Source organism: Xenopus laevis, chromosome 5S (assembly GCF_017654675.1).
Source record: "Xenopus laevis strain J_2021 chromosome 5S, Xenopus_laevis_v10.1, whole genome shotgun sequence".
In the NCBI taxonomy this organism is placed as follows: Eukaryota; Metazoa; Chordata; class Amphibia; order Anura; family Pipidae; genus Xenopus; species Xenopus laevis.
The window spans coordinates 33,542,104-33,555,997 of record NC_054380.1 but is presented as its reverse complement, the minus strand read 5'-3'; the positions used below and the strand labels follow the sequence as shown (position 1 = coordinate 33,555,997).

Here is a 13,894-nt window from a genome sequence, read left to right as displayed (position 1 = left end):
TTTGTTTGTTTAATGTTTTGCACCAGAGGAAGACTGATGGGAGCCCCCACTTGGAAATGTGGGAGCCCCAACCAGGAAATTTGTATTATTCATGAAAGCATCGAAAACATGGTGATACTGCCCCAACTGGAGATTTAAGTTTTTGCCTCTTTTCAGTTTTTGACGGCAATATAGTTATACAGTGGACCACAATATGAGTTTGGTGCAAAATACTGATGCCAAATTGCCATATTTTTTTGCACTTTGCTATTTATTACAGTCCGAATGGCAAAAACTCGGAAACTTCAAGTTTTTTTTACTATGAAATCTTTTTAGTGTGGAAAAAAAACGAAAATTTTTCAAAATTTATTATACCCTGAGGATGCAAAAAGTCAAAATCTGAAAATCTGCCATCTCAGACCTGCCTAGGTTGTATAGAAGTCAATGGGAGAGGTCCCTATCCTGTTTGGAAGTTTCTGTGGGCTGAGCTGGAATTAGCCCGATAATTCATCTTTTTCGGGCAAAAATCCGAAAACTTCAGACTTTTCAGGAAAAAGCCTGAAGAAAATCGAGCGATTGGGGAAAAATCAGAAAAAATGGTACAATTTGGGTTTTCACTCAGTTTTATTGAGTTTTTTCCAGATCCAATTAAATTGTGCTTTTTTATTAAAGGAAAACTATACCCCCCAAACAATGTAGATCTCTATAAAAAGGTATTGCATAAAACAGCTCATATGTAAAATCCTGCTTCATATAAATAAACCATTTTCATAATAATATACTTTTCTAGTAGTATGTGCCATTGGGTAATCATAAATAGAAAATTGCCATTTTAAAAAATAAGGGCCGCCCCCTGGGATCGTAGGATTCACTGTGCACACATACAAACCAACAAACCATACATGTAAGGTCACATGAGCCAATTAACAGACAGAGTTGTGTCTTTTGCTTCCTCACTTCTTCCTGTTACAGTTAGAGTTGAAGTATTTCTGGTCAGGTGATCTCTGAGACAGCACACAGACCATCACGAAATGGTGGCTCAAGGCAAGAGATGTAAAAGGGCAAGATTTACTTAAATATATATTCCAGTTTGGTAAGATTCTTTAATATGCCACTTAATATGATATGAACTATCTGTTGCTTAAGTGTTCATTTTGGGGGTATAGTTTTTCCTTTAATAAATAAGGCCAAGTAGTGGATTCTAGTCTGACTTTTTTTATTTTAAAAAATCAGAAAAAATCAGATTTTGATAAAAAAAAAACTAAACCTAAGCCTAAACAAGCTTTAATATGAAGCTGCCTTGTGACCACAGCACTGAGCTTTTGTACCACATCAATCAATGGGGTATATTTATCATAGAGTGAAGTTAATAGTGAAGTTCCACCACTAGAGTGAAATTCCGCCACTCTCCATTCATTTCTATGGGTTTTCTATAGGCGTATTTATCAAAGGGTGAACTTTCACTTCACCCATTGATAAATGCGCCTTTCAAAATCCCGTAGAAATGAATTGCGAGCTGTGGAATTTCACTCTAGTGGCGGAACTTCACTCTTTGATAAATTTACCCCTAAAATAGCACAGCTGCAAGTTCTGTGACTCCAGGAGTTAGTCGTAAGGGGTGCAAAATTATTATATAAATAGTTATTACTGTACCAAAAGTTGAAGGAATTGACAGAAATAATCTACGCAATGATATTGTGGGGATTAAAGTAGCTCAGTTTCAGCATGAGAAACAGCACTTAGCAAACGGTTCTCAAGGCCGAGGGCCGTTGTTATGTGGTGCAAACAGGTCTCACCACCTTGTCAGTCAGGGTGCCAGTGATCAGAAAACAGCACAAACAAAAACACAAAAGATATAAGCTCCTTCTTGTCTGAGCAATAACTAATACAGAGGCATCCCTAGCTATACAATGCCTTTTAGCTCAACAAATGCATTCACATAAATACAGATTTTTGTCCCTATTCTTACAGTCAAAGCTTTGCCTTGAGTTCTTACCCACAGTAAAATCTAGTTTCATTCAATTTGTAAATACATTTAGTATGGTAATTCAAAATCTATTTGCCAAGGGGAAGATTTATCAAAATGTGAGAATAGAACTCACAGCAATAAACTCGCCCATATTCATTCCTGTGGGATTTTTACAATCCTATTTATCAATGGAGTTCGCCATTTGAGGAGTGAATGAGTGAGTTCTAAATTCACACATTGATAAATCTGCCCCTAAAGGTGGCCATACACGGGCAGATAAAGCTGCCGATATCGGTCGTTTAGACCAATTTGACAGCTTATCTGCCCGTGTATGGGGGCTTCTGACGGGTCTTCCCGATCGATATCTGGCCACGATATCGTTCGGGAAGGTTTGATTTTTAACCGACTGACCCATCGGATCCCTTTGGCGTATCGTAATTCGATCGTTCGGCCATACGACCGAACGTTCGAATTACCCCCGATATAGCCATGCCGTTAGTGGCATATCGGGGAAAGATCCGCTCATTTGGCGATGTCGCCAAACGAGCGGATCTTTGAGTCTATGGCCAGCTTAAGTATGTTGCATATGCTGTACCTGCAGTGGTGCTTGGAAGTTTGTGAACCCTTTTGGATGATCAATATTTCTGTATACAAATGACCTTATAATGAGATCTGTTCGCACAAATCCTAAACCATGAAGACTATCTGGGCTCGCTGGGACCAAATCCCCACACCCTAGGCTGACAATGTAATGTATCCCTCTCTTACCTTGTCCCTTACCTATTATAAAGTGTTTTTCATAATGGATGGTACACAGATTCTTTGGAAAGCAGAAGGACTTCAAGTCCCACAATCCAGCATTTTACAATGGGACAAGGTGATGGATGGGTTGCATTACACTGTATATTTATTTTAGAAGTTTTGGTTATATATTTATAAGATCTTGATTAAACTTGTGTAAAAAAAAAGGGGGGTGGGATAAATTTTCCATTTAAGTGAAGATGAATCAGCTGTGAATCTCTGTCCAGTCATAATGATCTGTGCTATCATAAACTGACCAATTGGGCTTATAGTTGCTCTTTAATAATTCTCAAACTAAACATTTTTAAAATCCTTCAAACTAAGCTGGTCTTGTTTAATACAATGACTGGATTTGCTCCAGTGCAGTAACCCAGAGGAGATAGTAATATTTGCTTTCATTATTCTGCCTGCAGTAGACAGATCAGAGCTAATTATGACACTGTCGGAACTCTCCTCAATCAAGCAGGAGGTTGTAGCTTCCCTTCTCTCTTCCTTTTAATATCAAATTTGAATTATTGACCCTTATAAACTAAGCTCTTTTTCACAAAGCCCAAACTTATGTTTCAAACCTTATCTCCAGGTACTTTCTCCAATAACCTTAAATTTACCGCCTTAGGCTAGGGCCGCACAGGACTGAAATCAGCTATCTGAATTATGATGGCTGATTTCATCCCCTACCGTGGGCCTTTCATTTTCTTATCCAGAATTGTTGAAACGACTCCTGTGTGAATAGACTCTATAGACTTTGGTGAAGAACCGCAATTTTCTGCATTTTGAGCCTAAGTCCACTGATGTCTTTTTACATAGGAGCCGATTCAGTGATTCAGGAGAGGCGGCTAGTGTACACAGTAGGGGCTGAAATTAGCAACCATATTTCAGCTATGTGTGGCCCTAGCCTTACACACACATGTACAGAGCTTCACTAGAGCATAGAGCATTGTGGAATTGATTACCGCACAACATCAGACATTCCGTAAGCCTGCTAAGTTGCAAATGTTTCCTCAAGGGCTAGGGCACATGAAGCATATGAAAAGCTTTTTTCCACCTGTGGATTTTAATGAGGCAGAGAGAAGTGGATTAGCTAAAATCAGCAGTTTCCCCTATCTGCGCTGAAAAATAGAGCTTCGTCTGCATGTGGCTACACAAAGAGGAGCGGGCATTAGCCTTTAAATACCTGCTTTTTTCATTTTTCAGGCTAATCCCTACGCCACTGCTGCATGCAGCCAGAAGCTGCTGATTTGAACTGATCCATCTCTCTCTGCCTCATTAAAAATCCACAGGCGTAGAAAAGCACTCCATACCCTTTATGTGCCCTTGCCCTAAATCTCACCTCTCACTCCAAGCCTACACACTAACCCATGACCTTTAGTGGTCCCCATAAAGTCTTAAATTCCCACAATGAATGCCTTTAGCTCCCTAATAAGTTTTATATCCAATTTAAACTGCCCCATCATTTTATTTAGATTGGAATAAAATAGTGGATTTAAGCTAAAGGTATCATTGTATCTCTTGTTGATAATTGTAAACATGAAGGGATCAAGGATAAATAGTGGGGGGGTTTTCCCAAATTACACTGAAACCATCATTGAGTAAGAAGCAGTGCCAAACACTTTGAGCACATGAATGCCTCCTTTACATAAACATCATGCAGATCATGTGCTCTGACTTCATGTCACTTAACTCATATCTGTATTGCTTTAAATATTGCAAAATGGAATTAGCCATTTGTTTAGATATCTAAACACCCACTGCCAACACCTAATATTTCCTCTTTACTTGAACAGCAAACAGTAAAGGTCACTTGGATCTGCTTTGAGTTTTGATCATGGCTACCAGTTGACCAAGAAAGATTCCACTTTAAGTGAATGGGAAGGAACCTTGGGCTGTTGCTGCCACATCAAACATCATCAAACATTTAGAACAATGGTTTTTGACTTAAGGCTCCTTTCAGGGCAAATTATTTGGTCAGGGCCCCTTTTTTACAAGGTTCAGTCATACTTCCAAGAATATGAATTTGGATCTTGGTGGTTTTAGAAGTTTTTGACATCATGACTAAACTCACTTTCTTTAAAACCATGATTGTCATGGAATTTAGTAAAAGATCTGAATATAAAAAGTACAAATGAAAAAAAGTGCTGAACAATGTGTGAAAAAAATATGAATACCTTGGAAACCTCTAAAAATTCTAGTTTTTTGGACAAAAATAAAAATCCAAAAATCTCTAAAAGTTGGAACTGATTTAAAGCGGTCCAATAAGATCATCACAGCTCCCATTGACTTCTGTAGTACCTCGACAACTTTTACTTTAAACTTAGGGGGTTATTTTATCGAAGGTCGAATTTTGAAGTAATGTGAAGTTTTTTTTAACACTAATAAATTTGAATGTACTCCCAACTCGAATGGTAGGTTGTTTAAGAAAAACTTGAACGAATAACATTTGATCAAGCATAGGAACGACCTGAAAATTCTAATTAAATTTGAATCAAGTTCCCCCCCCCCAAAAAAACTCCAATGTCAGGAAGGCTATTAACATCTTCAAATGGTTCAACCTCTGCCATTGACTTCTACATGAACATTAGGTGGTGAAGTATTGAATTAGAACTGTTTCCAGGGTCCAAATGTGATAAATCTCACATTCGAATTGTTGTTGTTGGTGGTTTTAAATTGGAAATTGTGAGTTTTGACCAATAAACCGAAAATTCTTAATTTACCATTCGATTCGTAGTAAATCTCCCCCTTAATAAGGTTCAAATTTTTAGAGCTTTTTAGAAATATAGTAAAACCACAAATTTTTGGAGAATTGTGGAGAAAAAATCACAATTCGATTGTCAGTAAATGGACCCCCATATGTTTACTGTAAATCTCAGCACAATATAAGAAAGCAAGTTAACATTTTGCCCTAAACTCACCCTTTTAGTTAAAAACTGAGAGCTAATATAGAAATATATATAGTGTTTTTTTTACTTAGAATTTGCATTCCTAGAATGGACTCATCTCATGTGTCAGGTTGAAACAGCCTCCAATACTGTTAAAATACCAAATTAAACATGTAGTGAATAGGAAAGTTGATATAGAATTTGGCTTATTTTAAGCCGATTGATTCCCTTTATGACTGATGTCATGTACTCATGGTCAGCCTACGCATCATCTCAGTAGAATGGGGAACTGAAGGATTAAGCAATCAATCACAAAGCTGAGACTGTAACCTCAGTGTGCCAGAAAAGAACGCAATAATGTTAAACACAAACAATTTGAAGATATGAGCAAAACTGAAATATACGGTGCTGTGCATTCCACCACTTCTCTTAACTGTAATAATGGCTGTCCTTTTGTATTTTAGTTTTTCACTTTCAAATTGACCTTTAGTATGATGTAGAGAGTGCTATTCTGAGACAAATTGCAATTGGTATTCATTTTTTTTTAGTTTTTTTATTCAACAGCTCTCCAGTTTGCAATTTCAGCAAGAAAGAGTCCAGATTACCCTAGCAACCATGCAGTGATTTTAATAAGTAACTAGAATAGGAATAGGAGTCGGAGAGGGCCTGAATAGAAAGATGAGTAATAAAAATTAGCAATAACAATAACATTTGTAGCCTTACAGAACATTTGTTTTTTATATATGGGTCAGTGATCCCCTTTTGAAAGCGGAAAAGAAGGTAAATCATTCAAAAATTTAAAAAAAAAAAATGATGGCCAATTGAAAAGTTGCTTAGAATTAGCCATAATATAACATACTAAAAGCTAACTTAAAGGTGAATTATCCCTTTAATAAAGCTTGCAATGATCTGTCTCATTTTATCCTATTCAGTCCATCACTTGGTTTAATATTTTATAGTGTATTTTTTTCTAATTTATTCCTGTTCTTTTAATTTAAAGGTCGAAGAAATGCATCCTGGTTACTCCAAATATAACTACGTCTTCCTGGCAAAGGTAACTAGAACATTTTTATATGTGCAATTAGCAATTAGTTGTGTTTATCACTGCAGTGTATGCTTTAAACTGATATGTGTTGTCGTTATTATTATTAGTGCTACAAAGATCTCGGGAAGAAATCCATTGCTTTAAAGTACTGTGATGAGGCATCAGCAATAACGTCTGCTAATAAAGAGGTTTGTATGAGGAATAGACATTATACATTTGATCTGTTCTCATTCCTTCCTTTTGTCTTGATTAGAATTTTTTTCCAGAATTCAAGTTTAAGGGAAATGGCACAGCAGGAAATAAATCGTTAGCGATAAATCTCTGCTTCTGCAGGTGACTAATCTCCTGAAATCTCCAGTAAAGTTTCCCCTAGGCAATAATGTGAATCTCTGGTGGTAAAACCCATGTGTCGCTTCAGTATCCCAAAATCACTTAAAGTTGCTACAAGAGGAAACTTCAAGCAATTTTTTGGAGACTGGGGGTCAGTCCACATGAGCAGATTCGGGGAGATTAGTCGCCCCCGCAACAAATCGCTTCTTCTTCAGGGCGAAAGTCTCCCCGAAATGCCTTTCCCCTGCCCTCTGCCAGCTGAAATGACAAAACACCTGCGAAGCGCTGCGTGTGTATTGCCCCAGGCAATTTTCATTTTAGCCGGCGGAGGGCAGCGGGAAGGCAGTTTGGGGAGGTTGTCGCCCCGAAGAAGAGGCGATTTGTCGCTGGGGCGACTAATCTCCCCAAATCTGCTTGTGTGGCCTGACCCTTAAGTAATACATGGGTTTTACCACCAGAGATTCACATTATTGCCTATGGGGAAAGCTTTTACAGATTAGTCACCCGCAGAAACAGAGATTTATCGCTAGCAATTAGTCTCCTGGTGTGCTGTTGCCTTAAAGTTTAATGTTCCTGTCTCTGGTGTTTCTGTCTGGCAGCTCCGTAATCAAGGTGCGGAATCTGAACTGTTACAATTTGCTACATTGATTTTTTAACTGCATCTGTGGGATGTTAGCAACTATTGTATCAATTCTAACAGCTGCCTTTAATGAAACACATGGATTCTGCTCAGCAGAACTGTAGTCAGAAATGTATTAACTAACATATCATTTAGAATAATTTGTAGAGTCAGTGGCCCCCCATGCCTGAGCTGCTTTTGCAAGATATAAGGAGACAAATGAAACTTTACGCTTCCATGTTAGAAAAACTGTCACAAATACAAAGTAATTAAACAACTTTCTTCATTCCTGGTGAAAACAACTGAACTGAAATCCAGTCCAAGCCTTTTTATGCCACGACCATACTGTTGTTCTGCCCAAGTCAAGTATATAAATACAGGAGACTCCAAAAATAAATGATAAAAATAAATATTTTATACTATAAATGTTTATCAGCCTGTAAATCACTTCCAATAAGTCTGGCTAGGCATGTATTCAAATGTATGCAGATGCAAAACATCACAGTGCATGAGAGAGCCAGCTGGGTTTCTAATTATGCCTTTGGTGGCAGAATATTCATGAGTCAATAATGTAGAAAGCAAATAAATCAGATATTTTCTTTTAACTTGGGCTATCAGGCAAAACATACTCTCTGTTGGCAAACTAAGTCAGACATTTGCCTCAAGATTTCTGATTGCTTAAATGCTTTCTTCATATATTATGCAATATTGTAATATGATTAGCACACATTTATCTGGGATCTGTAAATATATTACATGCTACATTTCCTAAAGCACTGTAGAATTAGGGTATTTCTCCAAAAGCAGTAGCAGTTGTAGAATGATGAACCCCTATATGATGATCCATACAATGTAATGACCTAAATCAGGAATGATTGTGTGTCTGACATTCTTCATCATGGCAAAATAATCTTTAAGACTCCAGATGGAAAAGTAATCAAGTACCCCCTTTGCCATAGACAACAGAATTAGTCAATTAGGTTTTCTTTTGTTTGTAGAAAGGTTCATTACAGTACTTGACTGTTTTAAGATAAACTACATTATCAAAAATAAAACTAATGATAGATTCCCTTTTACAAAAAAGGTTAAATACAAAGAAGCAGAATCTTTTGTCCCTTCTTGCATGATATGTTGAGAATAGCCTGTAATATTATACCACAGGGCATTGTCCTTATAATCAGTGGCTCAGGCTACGTCTGCTAGTGGAACTGTTGCTTCTTTGTACTGCTGAATATAAAAGGGTGGCTAATGATGTTGAACTTAAGCTTCATACTACTGTAACCCCTTGTGTTCTGAGTAATAGATATTATAGACTTTTTGGATCTTCTTATAAATTATATGAAATATCTTGTTTTGTATCTCTACTGCATTGTCAGAGTAGGTTTTCCTTCTTTATTACATGCATATACAGTACACTGTAGCTTATTTGACCTACAGCTTATCTTGACATGGTTTTTATTTTTACAGTTAACAAAAACATTGGCGCTAGGGCCCCCCTTACAAGTTAAAAAGATTGGGGCCCCAAAAATTTTTTTTTTAAAAAAACATTGGTGGTAGGGCCCCCCTTACAGCCTTACAACTTAAAAAAAATTGGGGCCCCAAAAAATTTAAAAAAAAAAAAACCTTGGTGGCATGGGCCTATCGAATATTAATACATTGGTGGCCAGGGTATTAAAAAAAAAACCCACATTGGTGTTCAGTAGAATTGAACTCATGGCTTCAGCACTTCAACTTTGCCTCCTTTCGTGACTTTGGGTCTTTTCGCAGCTTCAGCACTTCAATTTTGGCTGTTTTCGCGACTTCGGATCTTTTCGCGACTTCGGCTATTTTCGTGACTTTGGATCTTTTCACTGCTTTGGAAGTCCGGCTGTTTTCGTGGCTTCGGCTGTTCGCGATGGCCGCATGCACAGCTTTGGTGCTCTCAAGGGGGCCCAGCTCTTTTCAAAACTGCAGCTCTGCCGGGCCCCCCTTCATGCCCTGGCTCGGGACACTTGTCCCCCCTGTCCCCCCCTGATGGCGGCCCTGAATATGGTATTTTACAAGATTCATTTTTCCTCTGTGTTCTTTCTAAAAGCCATTGGAAAGACAAATATTTAACAGTTCATTTAAAGCCTGAACCTGTTAGAGCACAGGGACTGTTAAGGTAGTTCTGAGAGGACCCCGGACTACCAGTTTTTCTCTTGAGGAAAAAATGTTGACAAAAAAAGAACAAATATATGATCGATTAATAAGCAATTTCAGCATACAGATCAGGAATGCCTGGCCTTTGCCATCCAGTGAGCTTGTAACTGCTGTTCCTTCCTACAAATATTAATTTTAGTTTCTCTAGCACTTAACAGTCATCATAAATGTAGCCTGCATTATTTATCTAAACAAATTGTTGGTTTTATCTTCAGCATTTTCATGGCTATCATGGGTATTACTGTATCGGGTGACTACTATAGCAGGGTGACTATTAAGGCAATTATGTATAAATCTACAAGCATGTTGGGTATTTGACAGGTTTGTCTGCAAAGAGGGCTTGAACTCCAAAAGAGTGTGAAAAACTCTCCATTAGAAGGACCATGTTTAGGCTTTTTCAGGTTTAAGGCAGTAAGAAAATATGAATGTAGATGTTTGCACTAGGTTTATGGGCATTTATAGGACAAGTATCCAGGTTACAGTTTCCCTGGCAAAATGCAGTTATAAAATAAGAAATGCCTTAGGCAGAACCCATCTAAGTTGCAGGAAACATGTTTGGCATTCTGTTGTGTGGGCTAAAATAGGAATTATTTGTCTTCTGCCATTGCAAAAATGCCAAAGGCGCATGCTTCACCTTGAAAAGCATTTAGGCTTGTGTTGATAGTAATTTATTGCTCGATTTCTTTTTAATTCCTGGTCTTATTGTCTAACTGAGAAGTGATAGCGTGCAGCTGTGACTACAGGCCAAGTCATCTTGGGTGGTGGGAGGCTTTATTGTACATATGATATGATAGAAGCTGTTAAAGAACTTTGTGGTGGTGAAGTCTAAGTTTACAGGTACAGAGATATAAAACTCATCATTGTTTCAAATGATTGCATAACTGCACACAAAGGCTGGATTCAGAAGTTGCCATTAGTTCATTGCCTGGGAAATATTAACTTGTGATTTATACAAATAGAAAAGGAAATCTTTTAAAATAATGCATAATGCCCACAGGTGAGGGGATCATGGAGCATGCTTCTGTACTATAGAAAAAGAACATGTTGGCTCATCATTTGGAAAAGCAAATGTAAATATACCAGCAACTGTAGGTATCACTCCTGATTGTGTACCCTTCATAACCAGTAATAAACAAGGTAATGCCCCTGTCAATAGATGAAAATGCCATATATTCAATTCTATGCTTAGTAGCCATTCAGTATATTTCTACACTGAAGTTACATTATACTACAATTATAATCATACTACAGTTAGACCTGTCCTCATGTTCAGAGTTTGGAAGTGGCTGGGTGGTTTTGCTTCCCTTTTTACAGTTCAAGGAGTAGACATTATTATAAAGAAATACATAGGCCCCGCTTTGCAATTCGTTTTCTTTGCCTTGAAGGCAAAATACATTTGCAGCATCTGCTTAGCAATATTTCCCTTGTTGCCTTATATACTCTTTGCTTAACAATAGGACCTTAGATATATTAGAATTATGTTGGTACAGTGTAGGGTTAAATGTGCCCATAACCTCTAAGCTTTTCATGGCTGCTCAACACATACAGTAATACACAGCTATGGCTTGCAAGCCAAGCTATCGAATACCATCCCAATATATTTTAAAGGAGAAGGAAAGGCTAAAATGAAGTAAGCTTTATTAGAAAGGTCTATATTAATACACAAACAAACCCTCAAAGTAATGGTGCTCTGAGTCCTCTGTCAAAAGAAACACTGCATTTCTTTCCTTTTATTGTGTACACGTGGGCTTCTGTACCAGACTTCCTGTTTTCAGCATAAACTTCCAGGGCAGGGCTTGAGCATGCTCAGTTTGCTCCTCTCCTCCTCCCTCCTCCCATACCTGCTGTAATCTGAGCTCAGAGCTGTAAGTGAGCAGGGAGAGACTCAGGCAGGAAGTGATGTCACACCAAGCTTATATGGCAGCTTCTATCCTAAACAAAAAGAGACAGTGTCTAGAGCTGTTTACTCAGATATGGTAAAGCATTCTGCAGAATAAATATAGCGTTCTACCTTGAACTATTGTGGCTAATCTGTTGGCAATAAACTGTTTTGGCGCTTTCCTTCTCCTTTAAGAGAAAAGGTGCTCGTGGAAAATAATGTTTTTAATTTTTTTAGTGAAAATTACAGGTTTTTTCAAATTACCCCCCCCCCCATCATGATTCATTGGTAGATAAAAGGGCTGCTCATTAATAACCTCAAGTACAGTGAGAAAAGTGCAATTTCAAGTTTGCCAGGTTTTATGACCTCAATGCAGCTTTTGTCCCCCAGAATTCCAGCATCATTGCAGGCACAAAGGTTGTGCTGTGCTTGAATACTTTCCAGGTCTGTCTGGGGTCATTTCTAGTGTTGGACATTCAAGTGAATACAGTGTATTTTATTCTTTTGAACACTGTAGGAATCCTGGAGTTACTGCCTGGTCAGTAGGTGGTGGTAGCTCCAGGGTTCCCTTGTGTCAAGTGGCCCAGCAGTGTCGATTCATAGTAGAAGGCTGGAAGGACTGAGCCACGCAGAGTTCAACTATACAATACATGAAAGTGAAGAGCTAATTTCCATGCAAGTAGTACCTTTAATAAATTGGCTTTACATGCAAACTCACTGCAGGGTAAAGTTGCCCACTACACTGTCAAAATGAGCCCTAAAGTTTTCATACAGAAAAGATTATCTCTGATCCAACTGGATTTCAAAAAAGTCTTTCAAATCCAGCCCAACCCAGCCTGCATGCCCAGATGTACTCATACAAACTGTGTAGCTTTAGTCTCACTGTATCTGACGCATAGAGTTTTCATACAAGAGTAATCATGGGCTAACATTCAGGAACTGACACCACTTACTCTTAACATGGGAACAGTCTAGATTTCATCTTATCGCTAGACAGGCAACCTGTCATAAAGTTTTAATATTACCGTTTAAAATTATTTAAAATATAACAGTGTATTTGTAAAGGTGACATGGTGCTGATATCCTTCTTTTATATCTGGGAACACAAATTGATTATTTTGAGCAATTCAAATTTCATCCAGTCGCCCTTGGTGTTTCAACATGGAATCTGGTTTGCCAAATAGCCTGTTGAGTGTGTTTAGGTTCCATGGCTGAGTGATATGTAGGCAGGGCCACACTCCTGGCATTCAATTGTTTTGCTACTGGACTGAACAATGATATTGGTAAAATAGGCCATTATGGTGATAACAATTGCAAAGGCTCGAATGTGACAGCCCTTGAAATAGAAAGGAGTTCAATAATAAAAGGGGGTGAAAATGGCACACCTAGGGGGTTATTTAGTCCGAATGCCAAAATTCGAAAAATTTAGAATTTTTTTTTTACTATAAAATCGGAATTTTTAGTGGAAACAAAAACTAGAAATTTTTCGGGCTTTATTATAACCCGAGGATGGAAAAGTCCAAATTCGAAAATCCGGCATCTCAGACGATTTTTTCACGTTTTTTCCCACACATGAAATTATTGGAAAAATGTATTAATAAATAAGGGGAAAAACCCGTGTGGATGTGGTCTTAGTTGCTTTCAGAAAATACTTGGATAATTTGGGATTTTGATAAATAACCCCCATAGTGTTTACATGTTAGGTGTATGTTGTACTGTGTGTATCAGTAGGCATTTGAGCTTCAAAATAAAAATATCATAGAGAACGCCATGTTAGTGTAGGATTGGTATTTTAGTAACAGGGGGAAGAATATTGCAAGGAACTGTAAAAACAAAAGGCCATAGACTTAGTGCATCTATAAAGGTCACAAAACTCTGAAGTGATGTCCAATATCATGTCCCCACTAGCACTTTGTTACTGTTTTCTTTCTCTTTAAGCCATAAATTCATGGTTTTCGGCAGTTCTGTAACAACATTTGATACAGCGTCTGCAGGGAGCCCAAGAATATAAAAGGTCTAGGTGGGACCCTTAAAGGGATCCTGTCATCAGAAAACATGTTTTTTTCAAAACGCATCAGTTAATAGTGCTGCTCCAGCAGAATTCTGCACTGAAATCCATTTCTCAAAAGAGCAAACAGATTTTTTTATATTTAATTTTGAAATCTGACATGGGGCTAGACATTTTGTCAATTTCCCAGCTGCCCCAAGTCATGTG

At 37.9% G+C, this 13,894-nt stretch overlaps 1 protein-coding gene across 2 annotated transcripts in view; it reads left to right on the top strand.

The window, feature by feature from the left end:
* The window catches only part of rmdn2.S (regulator of microtubule dynamics 2 S homeolog), a 58,793-nt gene that overhangs the window by 43,484 nt on the left and 1,415 nt on the right, over nt 1-13,894 (top strand). Inside the window, 3 exon segments of one of the 2 annotated variants that reach the window (NM_001094547.1) lie at nt 6,626-6,679; nt 6,778-6,811; nt 6,813-6,858. In NM_001094547.1, coding sequence (NP_001088016.1) covers nt 6,626-6,679; nt 6,778-6,811; nt 6,813-6,814 — 90 coding nt within the window. In that variant the 3' untranslated portion in view covers nt 6,815-6,858. 2 annotated transcript variants of the gene reach the window in all.